Source organism: Ostrinia nubilalis, chromosome 15, assembly GCF_963855985.1.
Source record: "Ostrinia nubilalis chromosome 15, ilOstNubi1.1, whole genome shotgun sequence".
Lineage (NCBI taxonomy): Eukaryota > Metazoa > Arthropoda > Insecta > Lepidoptera > Crambidae > Ostrinia > Ostrinia nubilalis.
Window position 1 is genome coordinate 2,176,985 of NC_087102.1, and position 26,090 is coordinate 2,203,074.

A 26,090-nucleotide genomic window follows, 5' to 3' on the forward strand; every position below is an offset into this window, starting at 1 on the left:
GACTTCTGTCGATCTCAACTATAATCGACGAAAATGTGCACGCAATCTTCGACCTTATCACCTCTTGATAACAGCTACGGCTTGTTTTGCCGGCCTTGTGCTTGACCGGTAGAATGCAGGTTCGTTGACAACAGGATCTATAAATGTTGCCTTTGCCTCGAATGACGTTTAAAAAAAGAATACGCCAGCAGCCATGTTTTTCAAAACCCTAGTCGTTGCCATTCAAAAAAAGAAGAAGAAAGTACTGGCTAGATCTTCTAGATGGGTTGTTGACTCGTCATCATTGGTAGTTTTTTAGGCTGAGTTGCACCACCTGAATTTGACCGTAACTGAACTATGACGATAACCGGTGTTTTTTGTATGGAGTTTGTCAATTTTTGACGTTTGTCAAAGTTAAAGTAAGATGGTGTAACTCAGCCTTAATTTAATTGAATTAAACAAAAATTAAATAAATGAAATTCTTAGAAAATATTAATGCAGCAGCGATATAGCGAAGAAATGCAGCCAGCATCCTCGCCTCTTTGCAAACACGCATTTATTTTGAATAAATGTAGTTTTAGTTAATTAAGATTTTATTTGTTTTAATATTAAGTCAGTTCATATTTTCACTGAATATTAATATTAAAATGTGTAGGTAATGATAAAATGTATTAAAATTAACTATTATGTTATTAAACGTGCACAATTAGTGTAGGTAAATGCAATAAAATAGTACAACATTACTACAAGTTCTTGAAGCCCGCGTGAAGTTTCAGTATAAATGGTAAAACCAATATTTATTGAATTTTAAGACAAAAGAGGAACAGGCAATCCACCATTCTAATAAAATTCCATAATTATTTTATTCTTTAGACCCAGGTTATTGTTCGAATTTTAAAATAATATTAATTTATTTAAATTGGCAATATGCCAACTGTCTGCACAAAACCAAATTTAAAAAAAAATCCGACGATGCAGTGACGCGTGAGTTTCAGTCGGTGAAAGAAAACTTACAAAGCTTTCAAAAAAGCAATGTCAGTGTTTGTGTTTTTATTAATATAGTGAGATAATGTATAATTTAAATGTGAATTACGAACAATGGCTTATCAAGTGCACCTTATAAAGTGCTATTTTTGCAGCAAAAATGTAAGTAATTTTATCTTTGTTTGACAAAATTCCATATTTGAATAACGCTCTTCATCCAATAAAATGTAAACAAATATACGCGAAACTGTGAACCTAATATAAATCTTTTCTCGGATACAGGGGTTTAATTACAGCAAGTTTGTACCTAGGTAAGACCTATATTAATACTGTGTATTCCCAGTAATATGGAATGGACTAACTCCCGCCAGAACAGAACGGCCGGGAAGCTTATGATAGAATAATACGTAGTTTGCGGGGAAGTTTAGGTAGCGAGGTTCGCAAATTAAGCAAACTAGACAACAATTTACTAATTTGACTAGTGGTACAGTGCAATTTATGATTAACGGGCTTAAAATATGTATGAAACGTTAATTACGTGTATATTTAGTTTGGAATCCGCACTGACAATTTTAAAATATTTGACTTACATTAAAATTACAAATAATCCCGATTGGAAGTGGTCTATTATACAAATTAAAAGCTATTCGTTTTGGAGTTACGATGCGATGTAGTAAAAAGCTAAAATTTTGAAATTTCAATAAACAATTTTATGCTATATTTATAAGTAAAATAATGAGTAACTAGATCTTTTAAAAGCTTTTCGATACTAACCCTGTATTTATTTAACTACGTAGTTACTAGTATTGTCAGATACACAAAGATCGGACAGGAGTGGGCTAATTACAAACGCGCACCCTGAATACAGTCCTAATTCCAGAAAGTGCATCGTTTGTTGGAATTCCAAGTTCCAACCGTTCCCAGCATGTTCCACGCAGCCTGGGGAATTACCGCCCGGGTTATTATTACAGTACAGTCTGTTCTGTAATTGCCATAGTGAAGGTAGCTACAGTATCGTTCGTTTACAATGGCGGCCGCAACAGCCCTCCTTAGTGACACTGGCCACCGATAAACTTATTTTTTTCTAGACGACTAAGTTCGATATTCTTTTGTTTTTTTTCACACGACTCGATTTTTCACTAAGTACCTATTTTTTTTTATTTGGCCATTTTGACATTCAGAGAGAGCTATCGGTTTACGCGTTGCTCTCGCCTACGTGATTTGGAATTTTAATTGTTAAAAGATTTTAGATTGAATTGCTTACTATGTTATCAATGTGGGTGGTAAATGTTGTTATGGAATTTTGCTTGGTGTATAACCAATTTGTTAGAATTACCTATCATAGCTTTCTCGGCTTTCGCGGTTTAATTGAGTTTCTTGAGTTATCTAACACATTTTAAATCGAAGAACGACGCCTAGCCGCACAGCACAGACTTTGACGCTCGTATTCACAGACGATACTTAAGTGAAGCAGCAAATCAAACGCACAGCGTTGAATAGAGCTCTGTGATTGGTTCGTGTGTCACCCTGTGCGTCCACGCGCACTTTGAGACCTCATAGTTCGTTCGTTCGTTCGTTTCAGCCGAAAGACGTCCACTGCTGGACAAAGGCCTCCCCCAAACTTACACCGATTTTGTATCGGCCGATTCTTCATACACATTCAAAACCGACCCAACTATCGGCTGACAAAAAGGTTTAAGTAGGTACTTACATGCTTTCATCTCACATCGAAGAGAGCCTTCTCTATCTATTTCCACTACGAAAGACTTGTTTGTAATCTCAGAGGATTCACGTCAAACTTCAGCCAAAACACGGAGTTCACGAATGCCTAAACGATGAACAATCACGGTTAAATCGAGTATGAATTCTGGAATCATGGAGTTTCAACATCGATTTGTATTACTGCTATTATTAAATTCGCCTGGAAAATGAGCAGGGCGTGTCATGTCTTCGTCAAGACTCTGTTTGTTATTAATTTAACAATCGCTAACTCTTCTACTCGCTCGCTTTTTGGGTAAAAGAAACATTATATTGCACACCCTGTTAAACTTAGGCTATCGATACTTGATTTTGCTAATTAGCTATTGATGAATATGATAAAAATTAGGAGAGCATCACTATTTGACTATTTTCTCTATACCCAATGTTTTTTCAATAAGCCTTGTACGGCAATAAAATCACCAACATTGTTTGAATTTCACAGATATTTTTCCCGACTGCGCCAGAAGGAGGGTTATATTTTTAGAAGTATAAAATAATGAAAATGTCCCTGTTCATAGCAAAAAAATCTTTTAATGAGGACCTTCTTAGTGATAGCTCTCATCTTCTTAACTTTACAATTGATTAGGTATTTTCTCTATGACCCTTGAATGCGAGCATAAAATATACTTCATAAGTCTATCAATTTTCTAGCAAAACCAAGCTGGCCCGCTTAGTGTTCCAATTTTAAGGCTAGAACCAAAACTAGAGGCAAGAAAGCTTTGTACAGTCAAACATTACTAACATTTTAGTAGCAAAATAGCCACTATTACAAGTGAATAAGATGCCGGTGTTTAGTTTGAAGTGCGGTCGTCTGTGCCTCCAGTTGTGGCCATTAACCAGGCCAGGAAGGATTAAAAAAAAATCAGGCAGGCACCTGCAAGTAGCGTCTGTCGACAACTCGACGTTTTAATGTCCGACGACTAGGTTTTCTACATATAGCATTTCCAGAATCTATAATAAAACTCTAAGGTGACTGACTGACTGACTGACGTATTGATCTATCAACGCACAGCCTAAACCACTGAATGGATCGGGCTGTTTGGCATGCAGGTAGATGTTATGACGTAGGCATCCGCTAAGAAAGGATTTTACGAAACTCCACCCCTAAGGGGGTAAAACGGGATCCACGCGTAGGTACGAAGTCGCGGGCGGCCGCTAGTTGTTTCATAAAGATTTTCATCATCATCATCATCATTTCAGCCACAGGACGTACACTGCTGAACATAGGCCTCCCTCAATGATATTCATAATGACCGGTTGGTAGCGGCCTGCATCCAGCGCCTTTCTGCTACCTTTATGCGTGCTACGATGCGCTTTCCGGTACGAGCCCTCCACTTAAACAACCTTACTGTCACATCGGCCATCGGTAATAAAGATTTTAAATTTATAATAAAATCATACTCTCCAACGACTAGGTTTTCTACTTTCATTGGCGTTTCCAGAGTTCCATTAATATCAGACTCCTTACGTAGGTATTTGCGAAGGCTTTATTCCCGAAATGGTCTCGTCTTTCCCTAATTTACACTGAAACGATCGCGTAATTGTCTAGCGGGCTGCTCCTGTCGCTTGTTCGCTATCGAGTAAATAAGTTGTAAATCAATCAACAACTGAGCCACATCTTTGTCAGTACAGCCCGTTTCACAGACTAAAGAATATAAGATTCTGAGTGTAGAGAGTGTTCGTTCGTTCCTTTCAGCCGAAAGGACAGGACAAAGGTCTCCCCCAAGGATTTCCACAAAGCTCGGTCCTGCGCCGCTCGCATCCAGGCACCTCCCGCGACCTTCACCAGATCGTCGGTCTACCTAGTGGGAGGCCTGCCCACGCTACGTCTTCCGGCTCGTAGAGAGTGTAAATAGTGTCATTTTATATATGCCCTCAAATCTGAACTGAACTATTTCAGACTCTTCCTTCATTTTATCAAAGTCCTGAAATTGTGCCCGTTATTTTGGCATTCCTACTCTAACCAAGTGTCGTTTGTCAAGCTAATCCCGTAATTTGGGGGGCATTTTTTTCAAAATGTATGGACTCCATAGCATTAACATTATGGACGTGCCAAGACAAATGATAAAGCTCCAAGAAGCGATCAATTTCCATGGCGTTAATAGAGAAATAGTGATTTAGTACGCGAAAGCTTTCAAGAGTGTAATTTTGATGTTATTATTCAGGATTTTCTTTTATGACGGCAATTTTTGTCCATATTTAAGCATTAGGCTATGGAATTAGCATTTTTACAAGAGCTTTTATTTGACTTCGCTTGTTAGTTTATTATTAACTAGCTTTACGCCCGCGGCTTCGCGCGCGTGGACTACATTATATACATATTTCACGGAACCCTATTTTTTCCAAAATGAAATTTAGTGTATGTTACTCGTGGATCATGTAGCTTTCAAATGGTGAAAGAATTTTTAAAAACGGTCCAGTAGTTTTTGAGCCTATTCATTACAACCAAACAAACAAAGTTTTCCTCTTTATAATATTAGTAGTGTAGATATAATAGGGTTCCGTACAATGTAGCTACATAACTACCTAGTTAGGTAGGATAAACAATAAAATTCATAGTCAATTTAGTTAAGAGTAACGATGTTAACAGAATTATAATTTTATTTGCAGAAAGTAAGTTACCGCATTTACGAGCACCATTAAGATACGAAGATCGCCTACAATTACTTTACCTACGTCACCACTTATATTACTATCATCTAATACTAAGATCTTGTGGCCTTTGATAAGCAAGCCATACAAAGTGACTGCATGAAGACAAGACGCGTACTAATAAGTTTTAGAGCCCTCTGATGGCCTTTACCTTTAAAATTCTGCCAATCAAATACCTATAATAAGATATTATCCGTTGTCTGGTAAATTTTGGTCTGATACCCATAATAGAAGATTTGCTTAGTTTGCGGCTAGACCATCATCATCATCATTTCAGCCATAGGACGTCCACTGCTGAACATAGGCCTCCCCCAATGCTTTCCATGTTGATCGATTGGTAGCGGCTTGCGTCCAGCGCTTCCCTGCTACCTTTATGATGTTGTCGTTGGGGCTAGACAGCGCAGTGTAAAATGTCCAAGGATATTTGGAAATTGAATCGATATTTAAACAGAAAATAGAGAAACAAAAATATACTACCTACAGGTAAACAGCTGCGAGATATACTAAACAAACAACATATTAGTCAGCGCGCATAATTAATTAATCACCACGATACTGCACTAGTTGCGCAGTTGTGGTCTCGCGCATAGGTTCCCTGGGACAAGGAGTCCTGTCCCGAGTGGACTTATCGGGACTTTAGCGTTTCAGTTTGAAGTTTTTATTAAAGGGCACCCATTTATGTATTAGTTTCTGCCCGCGGTTTCACCCGTCTTTTATCTAACGCCCGTATTCACAAACAGCGTTGAATAGAGCCCTGTGGTGGTTAGTGTGTCACCCTGGGCGTCCACGCGCACTGTGAGACCTCATAGTAATGTTTGTGAATACGGGCGTAAGTCTTTCTTATTTTATTTACAACTTGCACCTTTTATAAACAACTTTGGAAACTAAAACTTTGATATATCTTTTACATTGTCTCTACTTACATCGTATTTACTTATTAATCCAGTCTTTCTCTTTTTGGAGTATTTTTTTCTTGAGCTTATATGGTTAATGTTTTTGTTTTAGGCACATATGTGAATATTCCAGGAGAGGCTTACCTAGTGTCTTCTAGCAGCAGACTGCAACTGGCTGATGATTACGTCACTAATTAAACGGGTAAGTGATGATGAAAATACGATAAATACATGACGTCAGAGACATAATAGCACGTATACTCACTTACTTGCTAAACTGCACGTCACTGGTGAGGTGTAGTAATTTTTAAAATGAAATCAGATTTTTGTTTGTATGTTTTACTTTAGTATGGTAGTACCTAAGTAGACTACTCAGGTCAAAAAGGAAAGCTTACATTAAGATAACGTTATCAGGATAAAGTTTTACACATCCATGTTATCCCTCTAGATTTCGATAAGTAATTCCTAATTGCGTCTAAACGACTTTCCCCACATTAACGAAGGAAAATCCGACCTTTATCCAGCCCGGGGTAATCTCCCGTAACGTCTCCTCAAAAATATTAGGGTACGTCCACAAAAGAAAGTGCGGGAAAAACGGGACCCCGGGACCAAAAACACTAGACGTTAATTACTATAAAACGGATTTTTAGCTGGAATAAGGGCGGGCAAAGACTAGGGAACTAGCAGCTGGTATATCCATTAAATTGACATTTTAAACGGTAAGATATTGTCAGCGCTGGGTTATATTCTATTTCAGGTTAAACCGAAATTACGGTAAACAGCACATTAAGTAAGCCCCGTGGCATCATTTCCTTCCTTTCATTTTCAACTGAAAGACGTTAAGAACTTTTTCTGCTAGATAAAGTAAAGAAGCCGCTGGAAAATTGTTCTCCCAAAGGAATGTCCAAATCAAAAAACCGATCCTACGATGTTCACATCCAGGCGCATTCTGTTTGTGGAATCTTATGATATGTGACTGGTGGTATTTTGTAACAAAAACATACAGTCTGAAGTGCTAGCTGACTGTACTAACCCACTGGCCACCCTAACCAGTGGGTGTGGCAATTGCATTTCCTATTTCCCAACAAAAATAAAGTTAAACAAGCTTCCAGATCTAGTGAGCTAGTCTGTGGCGCTACTAACGCCACGGCATCACCGTGGAAATACGTATATAACCATCTAAAAAGAAACAAAAATATAAATACTATTTTGCAAGCGTGCAAAGAATCATTATTTGATGAGAGCGAGAGCAAAAACGGAAATGGATAGTTAACTATGGCCGTGTGTACACTGATCATTACCGTGATGAAGAGATGGGTATGCAATTGCATTTCCTATTTTGAAACAAAAATCAACTTAAAAAGTGCCAGATCGAGTGAGCTAGTCTGTGGCACTACTAACGCCGCGGCATCACAAAATCTCATTAGTACGAATGAGAAAATGACGACAAAAAATAATGACTCAATCCGGCCAGCTATTGATATTGAATCCGTTTCAAAACCCACCTATTGCTGTGAACATAAGGTGCAAAATGGGAAATTGTGTGGCTCCAGATGCAATAATAATTTTGCTCGCAATAAAGAGTCGGAAGTGAATGGAGGCGAGGAATGACAAAAGGTGAACATGATAATGATGACCCGGATCTAGGTCCACGTATCACACATCGAATATTAAGTAGATGAGCTTCATAAGCTTGGTAGTTGGTAAAATGTGATGTGTGTTGATTTCGCTTAGTTAGCAATGTTGATGTTTCAAGGGTGACCAGTTATAATTAACTCGATATTATTATTAGTTGAGTAAAAATTCATATAAACGCAGATAAGTTTTGTCAGACAGATTGTCCTGATAATGAAGGTGGATTAATTTGTGACTGCTACGAGTCCATGTACCTAATTTAAATTAAATTATTATGGACCACAATTATTAGGATGTAAACGGAATGGAACCTACAGTCGACTCTACATTGCATTTTTGATGGGAATTAAGAATTTTTAGACACCTCTAAAAACTAGTTTTATATTTTTATCTTGTTATTTAGGGGAAAGTAGTACGAGATGATCCCTTGGGGTAAGATGATCTTTCGCGATTGTGCTGAAACCACTAACGTCATTTAGTTTCTTTAACTGGTAAAACATAGCTCTGGATACCTCCCCGCCTCAGTCAAATCGTAATGGTGGCGTGAGCGATACATCGAATTTGACGAGAAAAAAGAAAAATTGTGTACTTCTGATCTAAAATAGGCATGACTTTGAGCTTATGTTACTTTTATTCAAACAATGTTAAATTTATTTACTGTTTTGGTTACGCTTTCTATTATGTTTAATTTTAATATTTTGGCCATAAAAACGTAACCGCGTACTTGTAGATTTTTTTAGCAAACATTTAACAAAAAGTTGGACTTGGGTCAAGATGATCCCTTCCTATATGTACGAAATGATCCCTGGAGATTAAAACAAAAAAGGCAATGGAATAGGTAAAGGGAAGTCAAATAAAAGAAAGAGAACTTCATATAACTCACCTGAGTCTGATGAAGATGATACTGAGTGGCTATACTGAACAGAAAAGTTTTCAAGCGATACCAAAGGTTGAAGGATGGATGAAATGTTGTTCATGTGGAAAATGGGGCCATAAAGCATGTGCTAGGGTAGAGGGTGATGAAGCTGGTGAATTTATTTGTGATTTAAACAACAAAGCTCGAGGCAAAAAGCGTTTAAATTATTTAAACGCTTTTTGGCAGCTGCTAAGGAAGTGTCATGTATTAATCTGTGGAACTTTTTACTTTTAAATGTCAATGTCAATTCACATGTTTGTTTTGAGGTTAGGCCACTTGATTTCCGGCTACCTAGCCAAATATACAGCTCTCACAATAGTCACCGTGTTATCATTATTTTCGGACATAATAGTGGCGACGAGGATGGGATAAAACAGTGAACAATGGATACAAAAGCAGTGAAATTCGATGTGTTCAACCCTCAGACTGACAATTGGGACATTTACTTAGATCGGTTAAAGTTTTGTTTCGAGGCTAATGGCGTCATAATGGACGCGGCAAAAAGGGCTAATTTTGTGACAGTGTGTGGTGCGCGTGTGTATGAGACATTACTTGCGTTAATAACACCGAGGAAAGTTTCTGATTTGCCTTTCAGTGAGATAGTGACTGTTCTTACAAGACATTATAGTCCAAAACCGAATGAGATTTCGGTGTCGTTTAAATTCTACAAACGTGATCAAGGACGTGGTGAATTAGCGTCAGACTATATCGCACAATTAAGAAAATTAAGTTCGGGGTGCAATTTTAATGACTTAGAACGAATGTTACGCGACAGACTTGTGTGCGGTATGAGTGATAGCAAATTACAGTACGAACTGTTAAAACGTGACAATTTGAGTTATCAAGACGTAGTGGACGCCATGTTATCATCGGAAAGTGCCGGACGGGACGTGCGCATGATTCAAGACGCTGCGAATGCGGCGTCGATGCCCACCACAACAGCGGCGCCCTACTTTGAGCAGCCCGTAGCGGAGCCGATGGACGTAAACGCGGTTCAAACGAAAACAACTCGTCTATGCTATCGTTGCGGTGATCGTCACCCTGGAGAGTGCCGTTTTATCAATGCAATTTGCCGGTTTTGCAAGAAAAAAGGACATCTAGAAAAAATCTGTTTAAGCAAGAAGAAGAACAGTCGCGATGTAAACTTCACTAGTGAACCGAGTGATCGTTTGAACGGCATCTACTGTGTGCAAAGTACTAGTCGCACACCGCCATACGAGGTTGACGTATTACTGGCGGGTGTCCCAGTCCGCATGCAGGTGGACACGGGCGCCAGTTTCTCCATCATCAACGAGTACACCTGGAACGTGTTGCGCTCACGACTTGCGCGCGACGCACTACGCCCCGCATCACTCACTTTACGCACTTGGACGGAGACACCGGTTCAATTGCTGGGACAAGTCACTTTGTCAGTTTGCTATAAAAACAAGGAGCAGAATCTATGTATTATAGTAGCTAAAGGAAAAGGACCTAACCTTCTGGGTCGTGACTGGTTGACGCCGCTTCACATATCATTAAATATCAACTTTGTTTGCGACAACAAATTGATAGACAAGATTATATCAAAACACCAAGAAGTTTTTCAAGATGGATTAGGTACATATCGTGGTAATCCAGTCAAGATACATCTGAAACAAGGTATGACACCTAAATTTCTGAAAGCTCGGCCGGTACCTTTTGCAATAAAAGACAGAGTAGAACGTAAAATAGACAGACTGGTCAAAGAAGGAGTATTAAGACCAACATCTTTCTCCGACTGGGCTACACCAGTAGTGCCAATAGTTAAGAAAACAGGAGAGATTAGATTATGTGGAGACTATCGCAGTACTGTAAACGCAGCTACCGAATCAGACACTTTCCCCATGCCCACATCTAATGAGGTATTTGCAACCATAGCCAGAGGGAAATGTTTTACAACTCTAGATTTAGACAGAGCGTACACACAGGTGGTAGTGGATGAAGAAACGTCAAAACTTCTCACACTCAATACGTGCAAAGGACTTTACACAGTACATCGCTTAGCTTTTGGAGTTAAAGCATGTCCGGGAATTTTCCAACGCCTTATGACATCCTTGTTGGCAGGCATCCCTGGAGTTGCAGTCCTGATTGATGACATAATTGTCTCTGGTTGCTCAAGTATGGAAATGGAGGCCAGACTGGACACAGTTTTAGACCGAATTAAACGTGCAGGACTACGACTTAACAAGACCAAATGCAAATTTGCCAGAGACAGTGTAGAGTTTCTAGGCTTTAGAATAGACTCAGAAGGCATTCACCCTGCACCAAGTAAGGTGGACTCCATAATTAACACACCGGAGCCTAAAAATAAGCAAGAGCTTCAAGCATTTCTCGGACTATACAACTTTTATGAAAGGTTCATTCCACACAAGGCCACAGTTCTTGAACCATTACATCGGTTATTAGACAAAGCACGTACCTGGAAATGGACTGAATTGGAACAAAATGCCTTTGACACAGCAAAGCACTTACTGACTTTTGATCTGACACTTAGCCATTACGATGTGAACAAACCGCTGATCCTTACCTGTGACAGTTCAGAGTACGGTGTGGGAGCGGTACTGTCTCATGAAGACGAGAACCATAATGAGTGTCCAGTAGCCATGGCTTCAAGAACTCTGCATTCTCACGAACGACGCTACTCACAACTTGATAAAGAAGCAGCGGCAATTATGTTTGGAATAACAAAGTTCCATAATTACTTGATGGGACGACATTTTCGGATTGTGACTGATCACAAGCCGTTATTGGGAATATTCAACCCCAAGAAACCAATGACTAGTATGCTTTCACCCCGTTTGACAAGAATTGCCATAGCCTTGACTTCACATAGCTATGAAATAACATACAGACCTGGGCCGCAGATCGGAAGTGCTGACAGTTTGAGTAGATGGCCTCAACCGGTACCAGATCAACTTGAAGAACCACTCTACGAAATTTTACTGATGGCTGAAAAACCTGAGGATTTCCCTTATGATGTGTCACACATAGCTTCCGAGACGAAAGGCGACCGCATCCTATCTAGAGTCATGCATTACATCCAATGCGGTTGGCCAGCTAAAATAACCGATCCTGAGTTAAGGCCTTTCTGGTTACAACGTGCATAACTTTCAATACAAAATGATTGCATACTACTGGGCTGCAGAGTTGTAGTGCCGAGGTCCCTTCGTCCAACAATCCTACGTGTTTTACATAAAACACATACTGGAATTGTTCAAACCAAGACTTTGGCTAGAAGCTACGTTTGGTGGCCACGCCTTAACGAAGACATCGAAGTGCTAGTGAGCGGATGCTCAAAATGCCTGGAACACAGACATATGCCACCTAAGACCAGCCATGAATGGATTACACCAACCAGACCGTGGTCGAGAATCCACGTTGATTTTGCAGGCCCATTTTACAATAAAAACTTTTTGATAATGGTTGATTCATACTCTCGTTGGCCCGAAGTGTTTGTAGTAAATAACATAACCTCCGCTACAGTGATAAAATTTTTAAGAAACACTTTTGCCATACACGGATTGTGCGACGTACTAGTGTCGGATAATGGTACATCTTTTGTATCAGATGAATTGAAGAGATTCCTACAAGCTAATAACATCCGGCATGTCACCACGGCCCCCTATCACCCAGCTACAAACGGGATAGCGGAGAGGATGGTACAGACAGTGAAAGACAAACTAAGAAAGATGGATGATTCATCATGGGACATCAAAATACCAAACTTGTTGCTAGGCCTGCGGGTTACTCCATGTACTACAACACACAAAAGTCCTGCAGAACTGCTAATGGGAAGACGTTTACGAACGTTACTGGATACTGTACATCCTGAGAATATTCAACATAAGAGAATTGAGCAACAAATTGAAGAAAACAATCAAAGACAAGGAAGAGAATCGAATGTTGGACAATCAGTGATGTACAGAAACTACAGCAACCATGGCCCTAGATGGTTACGGGGCACAGTTACTTATAAGAACGGACCCTCCAGCTACCAAATAGAGACGAATGGTGGCGGAGTAGTAAATCGTCATATTGATCAAATAATCAAAACAACAGCAGCAGAGGAGATAACTACCAGAGTAACAAATGATACAGATGCAGTCGTAGAAGGAACGCCGGAATTGATTACTGACGATATCATAGAGATACCAGATGCAGACAAGTGGGCTGACATCTTGGGCATTCCAAGCCAAGCTACTACAACACCGGCTCTGGGAAAGATAAAAAATAAACCAAATTTGCATTCTAGAAGCCCCTATGACAGACCTGATGCCTCCGCATCAGCAGATGATAACCTTTACATAAATTTCCTAACTTAATTACTGTTATTTAAATACATAGTGTTTCATGGGGATAATTTATTAGTTTGGTAATGTTGATATTCACTTAGGGGGGAGATATGTCATGTATTAATCTGTGGAACTTTTTACTTTTAAATGTCAATGTCAATTCACATGTTTGTTTTGAGGTTAGGCCACTTGATTTCCGGCTACCTAGCCAAATATACAGCTCTCACAATAGTCACCGTGTTATCATTATTTTCGGACATAATAGGAAGAATAATGTTATTTTCGATATTTATTTCGTAAATGCTTTTCTTTTCTAATTTTTAAACGTTTTTTTCGCATAATTAGGTACTCAGAAAGGAATACAATTAGAAAGGAATAGATCATAGAATAGAATCATAAGAATCATCTTACCCCTACCTGGGGGATCATCTTACCCACAGGGGTGTACAAGATGATCACTTTGTAAGGTTTTGCAAAAAATGAAATATTTTAATGAAACCTCAATTAATGTCTGGTTTTGAGTATTAGGAAAGTTGGATAGATAAATATACTAGTAGTAATCGTCTTTATTTTTAGTTTACCTTGAAAAATATGCATTTTACAGCGATTCCCGCTTAAGGGGATCAACTCGTACTACTTTCCCCTACATAGAGAGATACAGAGAGATAACACAGACAGATAATAATTTATGAGGGTGAAGTGATAAACTTAAGGGTACTTACTTAATTAAAACGGAGTCAAAACATAATAAACATACCAACTATGACAATTAAATTATTCAAAATCTTGACCCTTTTCAGGGCTCTTAATCTCAAAACCAAAAATGTAACCATTTACGTACTTGTTATATCTGTAAATTTTCCCTTTCTACAAGTTATATTGTCAGTAGTCTGAAGGCAAATCGTCAAGAGTCCCCTGGAGGGTGATTCTGTAACAATAAACCGTTGTAGCGTCCAAGATCGCTTGTTTTATGGCCCAATTTTCACATTTCGGAAGAACGTAGTGATAAATCTTATAATCGAATTCAGACAGTTCATTTCTTATCCTTAAATTTGCAGAGTAATAAATACTTACCGCTTTATTTTGTGAAGGTGAAGACCACCATTTCTACTGAAGTACCTGATCAGGCCTTTCTCCACTCATACGTTACTTTGTAGGTTCAGAATTCAGATAATACTTAGCAGAAACATTGGTGATTAGCATGTACTGTTGGTGTACCTTTCCAAATAAAAAAAACGCCACATTGCCACAGACCATGCTAAAAATTTAATTAATCTGCCCTGTTACAAAAGAGACAAACCTTTGGCTTTCGTTGGTCATTGCGCCATTAAAAAAGTTTTCCTGAACAAACATATTGCTCACTGAAGTATTGATAGTTGTCTGTCCCGTCTAGCTAGACATTGAAGTTCAAATAAAGGTCTCAATCTATTGGAATTTAATCGAGTTTTCGGCACCTTTCTGTATAACTATTCAAGGTACATCGATTGCGAGCAGACGATGGCCGGCGAAGTTAGAATTTGACAAATTAACACTCATATTGCTTATTGTAACTGATAAAACGTAATTTATTACTGCTCTGTGCAGTGACACAATTTCTACAGCTCGTCTAGCATTCTTTCTTTCGCCTTAGCTCGCGATTGCCCGAAAGTTGATTGTCGCCGTCCCCCGGGCGATATAGCTGAAACAATCGTCGTCACTGACCGCGCGTTTCGTGGCACCACTGAATTACAAAAGTGCGGGGTAGGTCCATTTTCGAGGCTGTTATTTGATATTGAGTAAATGTGTGAATGGGAAAATTGTATTGAGCGTAATGACCATAGATATAATAAAATAGGTAATAACAGAATAAATAGGTAACAGTACTTCGTCAAACTGAAAGAGAGTGAGTGACCTGCAATTATTGATTAATATTATTAATACTTTGAATTTATGCTCGAGTATTGATCATAACTTCAGAAAACAGAACGTTACCAAAGGTGTTTTTTACACAACATTACTTTAAAAAATTTTTTGGCTGATTGGTAAATTTTCAGCCAAAACACGAAATAAAGCTGCAGTCAAACTGTTGCAGTGAAACTGTATAAAGGTGAATATTCCGCGTTATTTCGCGCGAACTTTACCTCTATCCTACCCTATCCAGCGATGTATTCCGACCGCAAATCGACGCGTGACGAACAACCGATTCACACCATCGATTGTTTGCGAATCGATTCGCGGTCGTGTTCCGCGCGACGTGAGCGCTCGCTGAAATGCGGTTTTCATATTTTCAGGATAAATTATATCACGGATAAAAACACTATTTTGTTGTTATTGGGCTTTAGCGGCTCTGATACAAACATAAAACCATGTTTATATTTTAATAAAATGATATATTGGTCAAAATAGCTTGTCTTTTTTTTTAATCGTAAAGCCTAAAAGCCTCTTGCTTGATAAACCTATCACCAGAACTGAACCCAGTTTTTGGTCAGGTAGTTAACTAGGTTATGATTCCAAAAAATTTTTAATTCAATTAAAAAAACTAACAAACATACATTGAGTTATAATGTACTACGTACTAGAGAAGACATGTCAACTAGATTGTTTCTGGCACGCAAACAGGTCCAGGGACCGATCTTCAAATAGTATGTGCCCAGCGGTTGCTGTGACAACACGCTTGAGTGCAGTTTTGTTTTTTGAAAATATGCCATCCTATACACGAAAATACTGTTCAAATAACTCCAGAAACATATTAAGTAAAAATCAAGGAATTATTTTTTACCATTAAGTTGTACATTTATGCACTTTAAAACACTAATTTAATTTTAATTTGTCAATTACAAGGCGTCACCGCGGCGGCAGCCATTTTACGAAAATTTCAAAGAATAAAAATCGCAGACTTGACACTGACGCATAAATTAGTATAGGTGCGAAAGGAAGGTTAAATAAAGCAATAAAAAGATCTTTTTTAAAGATTATTAGCAATTTGAATTGCACAAATTACTAATAGTCCCGTCCAGCCCCTCGTGTTAAGCTAAATAAGCTTGGGTTACGACTACGAGTGGGCTCACACAATAGTCGTGCGGCATCATGGATCAAACTTGTTCGAATCTCACTGCTGTTGTTCGTATGCAACTGGTTAGTTAGTAAATCACCCTAATTATTGACATTACCTAACGATTGATAGGCTAAAATTATAATAATTATACAGTGTGTCTGGTCACCAGTGTCCGACCCGTTAGGGCGCAGTAATATGATCAATTTTATCGACAAATCCACTGATAAAACATTTTATCCCTACTATTAAAAAATTACAGCTATTTTAATTTTTTTAGTTTCTGAGATAATACCTTGGCTTTAAATCATCTAATCTAGGTGCTAGCTACACAGGAGATGCAGCGGTGGAAAGGAGAGGTGGGAATAGTCCCGTAACTTCTATCTCACTTTGTATACATAGAATTGAGGCCTACAGCTATTATACGAGTACTCAACCGCTGAGATAGTTAACAATAGTGACAATAAAATAACTGAAAGTCAGAAAGGTTCTGGAGTGGAGGCGTGGGTCATCCCTAGCTTTGTCCCTACCGTGACGAGTGGGAATTATTCTAAAATCTCAAGATGGACTGACTAAAGATAGCAGGAAGACGCTGGGTGCAGGCCACTATCAACTGGGCGATGTGGAAATCATTGGAGGAGGCCTTTGTTCAGCAGTGGACGTCCAGTAGCTTAACTGATGATGACGATGTTTCCTTACAGTATCCAATTCAATAGGCAGAAACTAAACGTAAACGAAGTGTCGCCTCTGTAATGGTATCATTATCTATAACTCATAATATTTCGTGCGCTGTTGGATGACAGTTTTAAACTAGAGATGGGTAATTTTTTTATCGAATTAGAAAATACCAGTTAACGATTCTCAAGGCGATTATCGATTACATTAGATTTTAATCGGGAAGAAAAATAATTAAAGGCTTAAGCATCAGTATGAAGTCCATACGCGCTTGTAGCACAAGTAACACGATTAGCAACAGTCCCCTCAGTTGTGAATTCGGAATCGCCAGTTGTAATTTTAAAATCGCATCACAGAGTGAAGTGACTAACACCAAAAAACGGCAGAGCGAAGTGATTTCAAATGTTTCAACTGCCACATTTTGTCACTTGTCTAGGAGGGCTAATTATTAGTCTAAGGGAGGGGCGCTTAGATTACATTACAGGAAACGCACAATTTAATAAAAGAAAATAATGTAAGTAGCTGAAAATGTTTGCTATTGAGCACCATGAAAATTATAAATAACACAATTTAGTCGATTTGTTTATTTTACAATCGATTCATAATGTCTATGATGAGGCGACCGCAGGAACGTCACTATTCGCGCAATCCTAGCAATGAAGTACGACATTTTCTGGTGCAGATTTTATCACCAAAAATTATGAAACTTGATAGTCATGGATTTGACTGACAGCTGTCCGTCAAATTCCCGCCCCGCACCCCGCACTGCACATATTTTGTTTGCGATGTCTGTTCTATACGTAGTAATATTACTTCAATGCAAACATAATGCTTTTCCCATCACTAAAGCCGCCTAAAAGACACTGGCCGTAAAAAAACAAAATGACAATCATCGCGGCTTCTTCGCGCCAAAATTCCCTCGTAATTTACAAAACTTTTTATTAAAAATAAAAGAGGCAAAGGAACATTGGGGCGACGCGCTGACAATATTAGGGTCTCCGTTTCGGAACGTGACCGTATTTCGCGAGCTTGCGCCCCATATTATTAAAAAAAACTCTTTAGTATTCGCCTGGACGCGGGCGGTTTGGCCGAGCTCTCAATAAAATGTTTGAGGCATGGCCGTTTGACTGTATGCCGTAGCATGAAGGGAATATTAAAAAATGAAATGTGAGCCATTTTTTGGGCAGTAGGAATTCGAGGTTTTTCGTGAACTCTACGAGCAGGTACTATTGTTACTGACTTCTATCACAGCTTCTACCTTATTCATAAACAATACGTACCAACCCCTCTTCAACTGGGGAGTCCTATTTAATTTTCAGGCAAGGCACTGAAAATTATCCAATTGTAAGACCATACAATAGAAGCAGGATCAGTCACAGAAAGGGAGATGTGATTTATTTGCATGTCCCTTTACACTGTTTCTTTTGTCGTTAGAAATTTTTCGTATTACTTTCGTATTTTTTGTCACCGTACTAATTAGCTCTTTTAGAGGACTAGTGCGACTAAAAATATATTTAAAAACTTCTAAACAAAACCATTAGGCGTAAAGGCACTTGGTTCTAACGTCTGAACTTGCGAAGCCCAGGGTCCGCTCATCGCACGACCCACTTCATTCCGTTTCGCATTCCGCAGACCGTTTCGCGCCTGATAATTAAATTAACTCAAGGAGAGAACAGTTTGAATAACGCGAGCAGAACAGCCAGGTCACAGTCACGGAGCATCTCCGTTGGTGGTTATGGGGTCAATCTATCTTTGCTAGAAGAGAGAGGGAGGGCAGCTACCCTCTCTGGAAAATAACTGATTAAGACTCTACATACCTACCAAGTCTTATGTTTCGTTCTTATTTTTGTAAGAGCGAGATAGCCGAAACAAATTAAGATTTTTCTATCCTTCGTGCCTGTTTCATTGGATTCAACACAAACATTGACTTTGCGATATCAGATGATATAGTATCTTCCATTTTCGTCTGATATTCAATTACGAGTATGCCAAAGACATGTCGTTAACACGTTTTAGTCCCTTTAACCTTTTGTTACAACGATTCAATTATTTCCCGATTGTGTATCGAATCTCAGGATCCAATTAGCTAAATGCTAAACATATCTACCTAAGAACAGACAGTTTCATACCGTCAACTTTTACTATTGTTCGTATGTGAAGATTTTTGATTGTTTTGAACCATGGATTGATCTGGCTGCCTTCGAGCTGGGCTGTGTCAGAAAAGTTTTTCAATGAAACGCTTACTTCGTATCTTGCCATTCTACATTACCTTGCGCGAACTGTAAGAATTGCTTTGTATTTTCAGTATTGAATTAAACCATAGCAAGTTTTAAAGTAACTTCGTGGAAATTGTCAAGTTCGTAGGTAAGTAACGGCGGGAAACTTAGTATAATGTTGATTTAAAAGGAAATCTAGAAAGACGTTGTGAAAATACATCGTATTCAGGGAGTATTTTGAGGGTAGGTACAATAAAAACTACAATTCAAAAAACACTGATCGCTATATTCAATATTCTAGAACAACATTCATTAGCTTAACGTTCGTTACTAGAGTTAAAACGTAAATACAGGTGCAACAATATGACCTTACAATATCAGTAGTCATTTTGTAAAAGTTGACTAAAACTATTTAAAGAAAAATAAACCATTTGTGAACCATTATTATGGACCGAAAGAGGTGCACTGCACCATCAATTATTTCTTTGTTTAATGTGACCTAGTGAGAAACCGGCGATTTAGCATAACTGGAAGCATTAACGGGACCAGTTAATATTCAGTTACTAAAAATCTTGAGCTCTTTGAATAGGTATATCTTCCTTATAGTCTTCAGTCAATACTGTCATAATTACAATGTCCTCAGCCAATCGATGATTAATATCATGATTAATAACTGTTTTTTTACCACATATTGTTGCACCAGTACAAAAGTTACTAACATTAAAACAATTCCCACCTTTTATACAAGTGGCGTCGTTGTGAAATGAAACGTGTTCCAATCTTATAGACCTAGGACAAGATGATGATTTGGTTATTGGCATGATTATTATTTACACTACGATTTTGTTACCATTATGTTCAAGAAATCAACATTCGTTAAATTACAGACTACAAATACATAACACAAAAGCATCTAAAAGAAAAACTCAGTATCAAAAGTTTTTTAATTTCATACCAATATCCAAACCGCAGTATTATATCCTCGTTAGAGAAGTTACTTTATGTTACAATGATATGTGTAAGGTTCAGGATGTCATACATAAAATAAAATAAGAAAAATAACTTAAAAGAAAAGATTTATAACTACTCCAACGGTTTAAATATTAATAATAATAACTTTTACTTCATAATTAAAGCTAACATTGAATTTAAAGCTTGATATCGACTTACGATATTCTAAACAATTCAAATTTAAACTAACTTTAACATTATAAGAAAATATAGTACCTACTAAACATCTACTAAAGATACAAGGTTTTTAGAAATATTTAAAATGACTAATTGAATCTTACCAGAAGGAATCATATTATTTTTCAACCTACAATAATGAATATAAAAATTGTATTAAATAACATAAATATACTATGTAGTGGTAGATATAATAATGTTCATAATTGATTCGCACAAAAATCTAAAGTATAAAGTGTAGATTTAATTATTTTGACTACTTTAGAAAATGGTGACTCGTTTATACAAACATTGATTTTCTAATGACTGTTAACACTGTGCGTAAGCAATAATGATTTCTAATATTCTTGAAATTAAGATCAAGTCGATGTTTTGTGCGTTTAGAATATACGAAATTATTACAAAATATCTAAATATAATATAGAATAATTTGTAACACATACATACCTACTATAATATAAATAATATATCTTATAATCTTACAAAATAAATTGTTGTGAATGATAATAAAGTTTAATGAACATTTAATGGAAGTGAAAGAGACGAAATTAACATTTTGAAACGTGTTACATTCAATGAAGAAAAACACGATGAATGCAAGCAACATTTAACATCAACATGGTATAATGTACAAAACGCTAAGTCCTAAACGTAGCAAACATGGACGTGAACTAACTAGCAAATGGACCTCCGTAACTTAGTATTGTCCATAATTGTGCATTGTTTTTCATTAAATTTACATTATTACGTACATATGTATATCACAAAACAAATTTAGCTTGTAGCTTTCAAATCAATCATATTGACCACTTAATTAATCTTACTACGTAAGCTTTCGAATTTAAACAATACATAATATTGGTCCTACATAAAAATAACAATGGAGCACATTTAAATTTCTTATTACATTATATTCTGAAAATGCTACGGTTATAGAAAAACATCGAGTAATTACAATTAGGTCATCATTGTATGTATATGAAAACACTTATTTCGTCTACTAGCTATGTATCATTCTTTTATTTTAGGACAATTATATTAATAGTTTGTAAATAACTAACATTTAAATATCATTCGATTTCAGCGCTCATTTGCCTCTAATTTCAAACTGCCTAAACTCCGCTATTCACTTTTTACTTTCAATTTTCTATTTTTTTACTTTATCACAGGCTTACGCTGAAACCCTGGGGGTCATTATACATTGCACCTTTGTTTCAATGATATCTTTAAAGGAAGATTACAAAAGATCCAGCCTCACGATCGCTAAACCAATCTCATTCCGTCGTATATAAATATTACAGTCCTTATAATTCTTATCGAGGCATTTGATAAATATAATCACACTTAATTTTAAAATTTTCGATAGTCTCACAAACTTTTCGACAACTTTTTCGATTCTCATTCAGTTTCAGAAGATGAATAGGTCACTTTAACCGTCAAAATACACTTTTGTTTCGGCGTTGGGTGCAGGTGTCACGCAAGGCGCAACATTGGGCCCGGTGTGTCTTCTATGTGATGAAGCCATAGTGCTGGCGGTAGATTGAGAAGTTTTGAAGGGCGGTGGCCGCCTAGCAGTCGTTCGGCCACCGCGAGGGGTGGCCGGCTACGGATCACATGACGCAGCAACTCTTCGCTCGCCCCTTTAGCTCGGCTTTTAGGTCCCGTTTGCTTTTGCTGCGTCCCACCTGCTTCTGGGAAAAGGAAAAGTTTTAGAGATTGGAAAGAAAGGATTCTTTTAACAGTTATGGCACGTGAAACATTGTACACGATATTTTTGCAGATTTTGAATTCCATAACTGCTGTCACTGATCTTACTAATGAGGGAATAGCTTCTTTGATAATGCAATTTTTGTTTTAGTTATCAAAGCCATGAATTTTGAGAGTATCAATTAGTAAATATTATAATCACCTGCTGTTGCTTCATCTGCTGTTTGTTCAGTTTGCCCAGTGCGGCCAAAGCGGCCACTTCAAAGGCATCCTTCACGCCCTTGCTGGAAGCCCGCGCTGATGTCTCCACGTACGTCGTCGCCCCAAGCTGTCTCGCTACTGATAGCGCCTGGAAATAAGGGTTCGTCTTTAGTAAAAGAATCATCAATATCCATGTATATTACATAGGATGGAAAGCCGTTTGGTCCGGCTACAATAGGACCAAGACCAGTCCACGGGGATATCATAAAAGTCCAGTACCACACTTGGCCAGCGTTAGATGTATAGGCAATAATTTCTATTTGTCTCTGTTAATTGTGTAAAGATGTCTTGTTGGTAGATCTTTGGCAATAAAAAAAATCATATAGATTACAATATTAACACTCTATGCTCATTGTTGCTGAGCATTTTTTTGTCAGTGTAACTGCGTATGAATTCGAGTATCAAATTCCTGCGTTGTGCAATACATATTCAGCTGTAATCGCTATCTTAAATTGAAAAGGCCGGCGTCAATTGAAACGTTCAAGCTGCCCAATTAATTTGAGATCTTCCCCCGACTCCTTAATAGCACGGAGTACAGTCGACAAAGTATTTGTGACCAGAAAATAACACAAAAAATTCAGAGCGAATTCTTTCCACTTGATAATGGCTCTTTGAGTACTTTAGACGGATTTTTTTATGATAAAAAGACGTGATAAAAATATATTCGAAAAGGATTTCATAAGAATTTAACGAGCTGATGATAAAAAGGAATAGAATTATTATAACATTTTTATGGTCGTTAAGTCGTTTTAGATTGGAAGGAGATTCGAAAATTCTTTAGTCAAATAACAAGTGTGGCTTCTACCTAAAGATGTTTATGGATTTCGCAACAAAATATAATATCATACACGAGTTTACGACCGACATTTTAAAAGTCAAGTGATTATGTTACAGTGAACATTTGTTAAAAGTACGAACCATAGCTTAATAATACACTTTTAGTGTAGTCTTCACAGTTTTTTTGCAACAACGCATACAATGTATTTTCCATAGCAGCCGACACATATTGAATCGAGCGACTCGTTTTGATTATAAATAATGTACTACGAATAATACGATGCCAAATAAAATCGATAATTTATAGAACATTCTGTATTTAATTGGATTACTTGCACGAACATAATTATTTTTCAGTAGAGTACACTATCTAATTCTAATTAATGGTACAATTGGGGTATCTAATTAGTCTTCCAAGCCTAATTAGATAGTCATATAGCCGTATGAGTGGAACGCCTCATGAATATAGTGTATGCTAATTCGCTCTACTCACTGTATAGTTGATCCAATTTGTTTGACACGGAAGGATTAAGGTCTAAAGTGTGTAGTATTTAAGTATCTTAATCTGTAAGTCTAGAAATTAGCACTATACCCATTCTTATAAGATACACCATACAAGAATGCATGGTAAATTCAGTGAACTGCTTCTGAATCGAATGTACCTACTACTGCTATTTCTATTTATTTATATTATCCGGCAGACAGTGGTGACTGAGTTTGTTGCAGCGCTTCTTCTCAGCACTTGCCAAATGTTGGTCTCGAAGCGCTGGTAGGGTAAAAAGATTATGAGACATGTAGAGGCTCCTTAAGAGCAAAATGAAGATTTGTAAGAACTATTTATTAGTCTAAACAAATAAAGAAATTTTGACTTTGACTTTGCGGATTCATATGCGGTCGACTGTACTGCGTGTTCAGCTAATTGGCGCTATGCTTTGGGGAATCAATGAATGAAATGAATAGTTGGCACGTCGTTCAGTGGGCCTGTAGTTATGATAGAGATACAGTAAACATTTTCGTAGGCATAGTTTGGAAGGGACTAACTAGTACTAGAAGTGGTAATGTTGACAGTTTTTCATAGACCCGGCCTTGGATAAGGCTTTTTCTCAGAAGTCGACTTAGTTTCTGAGGCTCGTAAACATCAAATAAAGCCTAATGTTCAAGCAATCCAAGATAGAGTCCTTACGGCATGGAAGCTTAAAATGGCGCTTTTAAACGTTTGCAAAAAATGATAGTGTTTCCTGAACGTGGTGCTCATTTATAAGGTTTTCTATTTATTGCGCACCACACAAAACAAGAAAACAAAGGTATACACAAAAGAGTAGGCACAATTTATACTTATTTAACCCAGAATGTACAGTACGCAAAATGCACTCGACTTAAAATGTCTATGCTCGTTTCGTGAAGTGCACATTCTGCGTCAAACCAAAGGCTTGTCGCTGAAGTACTGTCCTCTTCGCTAGTGACGGGATGCGACTTGAGCTTGGACAGCATGGCGACGGTTTCCTTGTCGTGGCGCAGGTCAGCTTTGCAGCTACTCAACAACCCAGGTGCTGACCAACCGTGCGTGCGCACTTCTTTAGCACTCGACTTTAACGTCCGTATTCAAAACATTTTAAGGTCTCACAGTGCGCGTGGACGCACAGGGTCACACACGAAACAATCACTGAGCTATATTCAACGCTGTGCGTTCGATTAGTTCTGCAAGCTTCATTTAAGCAAGCATCGTTTGTGAATACGGATGTAAATGTACTACTGCGAAACGTACATTTTGAGTCTAGCTTATGTTGCGTAATACCAAAGGCAGTCTTATCGCTGCAGTACTGACCTCTTCGCTAGTGACGGGGTGCGACCTGAGCTTGGACAGCATGGCGACGGTCTCCTTGTATGACGGCCAAAATGTACTACTGCGAAACGTACGTTTCGAGTCTATGCTTGTCTTGCGTAAAACCAAAGGCAGTCTTATCGCTGCAGCACTGACCTCTTCACTAGTGACGGGGTGCGACCTGAGCTTGGACAGCATGGCGACGGTCTCCTTGTCGTGGCGCAGGTCAGCTTTGCAGCCACTCAACAAACTGACCCACCATGCGTGCGCACTTCTCTGTAGCACTCGACTTTAACGTCCGTATTCAAAACATTGTAAGGTCTCACAGTGCGCGTGGACGCACAGGGTCACACACGAAACAATCACAGAGCTGTATTTAATGCTGTGCGTTCGATTAGTTCTGCAAGCTTCATTTAAGCAAGCATCGTTTGTGAATACGGATGTAAATGTACTACTGCGAAACGTACATTTTGAGTCTAGCTTATGTTGCGTAATACCAAAGGCAGTCTTATCGCTGCAGTACTGACCTCTTCGCTAGTGACGGGGTGCGACCTGAGCTTGGACAGCATGGCGACGGTCTCCTTGTATGACGGCCAAAATGTACTACTGCGAAACGTACATTTCGAGTCTATGCTTATCTTGCGTAAAACCAAAGGCGGTCTTATTGCTATGCAGTACTGACCTCTTCGCTAGTGACGGGGTGCGACCTGAGCTTGGACAGCATGGCGACGGTCTCCTTATATGACGGCCAAAATGTACTACTGCGAAACGTACATTTTGAGTCTAGCTTATGTTGCGTAATACCAAAGGCAGTCTTATCGCTGCAGTACTGACCTCTTCGCTAGTGACGGGGTGCGACCTTAGCTTGGACGGCATGGCGACGGTCTCCTTGTATGACAGCCAAAATGTACTACTGCGAACCGTACATTTTGAGTCTTTGCTCATTTTGCGAAGTGCACATTCTGCGTTAAGTCTTATTGCTATGAAGTACTGACCTCTTCGCTAGTGACGGGGTGCGACCTGAGCTTGGACAGCATGGCGACGGTCTCCTTGTCGTGGCGCAGGTCTGCTTTACAGCCACATAGCAGCACAGGTGCTGAGCCGCCGTGTGTGCGCACTTCTCTGTACCACTGGAAATGACAATAATAGCATCAGTACTTTTTGCCACTGGAAATAAAATATTATCTGGAAATAGAAGATAGCGTAAGTGATAGCAAATCCAACATATTTATATATTTACTAGCTTTCCGACCGCGGCTTCACCCGCGTGGAATTTTGTCTGT

At 38.4% G+C, this 26,090-nt stretch overlaps 2 protein-coding genes across 4 annotated transcripts in view; both read right to left on the reverse strand.

The window, feature by feature from the left end:
• Window positions 1–19,317: 19,317 nt before the first annotated feature.
• On the reverse strand, window positions 19,318–24,863 carry LOC135078725 (rho-related GTP-binding protein RhoN-like). Of its 3 annotated transcripts, none has more exons than XM_063973285.1 (3): window positions 24,811–24,863; window positions 22,150–22,296; window positions 19,318–21,925 (listed from the first exon to the last, which is right to left on the reverse strand). In XM_063973285.1, exons 1-3 carry the CDS (start codon window positions 24,850–24,852, stop codon window positions 21,851–21,853), a joined length of 264 nt encoding a protein of 87 aa, XP_063829355.1. In that variant the 5' UTR covers window positions 24,853–24,863; the 3' UTR covers window positions 19,318–21,850. The 3 variants fall into 3 exon arrangements, with proteins under 3 accessions (XP_063829355.1, XP_063829354.1, XP_063829353.1); XM_063973284.1 differs by having other exon boundaries at window positions 19,318–21,928; XM_063973283.1 differs by having other exon boundaries at window positions 19,318–21,931.
• A 420-nt stretch (window positions 24,864–25,283) lies between these two features.
• Window positions 25,284–26,090, reverse strand: part of LOC135078595 (uncharacterized) — a 183,728-nt gene continuing 182,921 nt past the window's right edge. The window contains exons 5-7 of the mRNA XM_063973125.1: window positions 25,803–25,937; window positions 25,490–25,543; window positions 25,284–25,388 (exon numbers count right to left, since the gene is read on the reverse strand). Of these exons, the coding sequence (XP_063829195.1) occupies window positions 25,284–25,388; window positions 25,490–25,543; window positions 25,803–25,937 (294 nt within the window). The remainder of the gene's footprint in view (window positions 25,389–25,489; window positions 25,544–25,802; window positions 25,938–26,090) is intronic.

What these genes read in the sequence shown, in the direction of transcription:
- LOC135078725 (XM_063973283.1), bottom strand. Translation starts at nt 24,852, where the DNA reads ATGCTGTCCAAGCTCAGGTCGCACCCCGTCACTAGCGAAGAG. An exon ending in ACCCCGTCACTAGCGAAGAG is followed by an intron (nt 22,297 to 24,810) that starts GTCAGTACTGCA and finishes CCTTATTTCCAG; the next exon opens with GCGCTATCAGTAGCGAGACA. An exon ending in AGCAGATGAAGCAACAGCAG is followed by an intron (nt 21,932 to 22,149) that starts GTGATTATAATA and finishes TCCTTTTCCCAG; the next exon opens with AAGCAGGTGGGACGCAGCAA.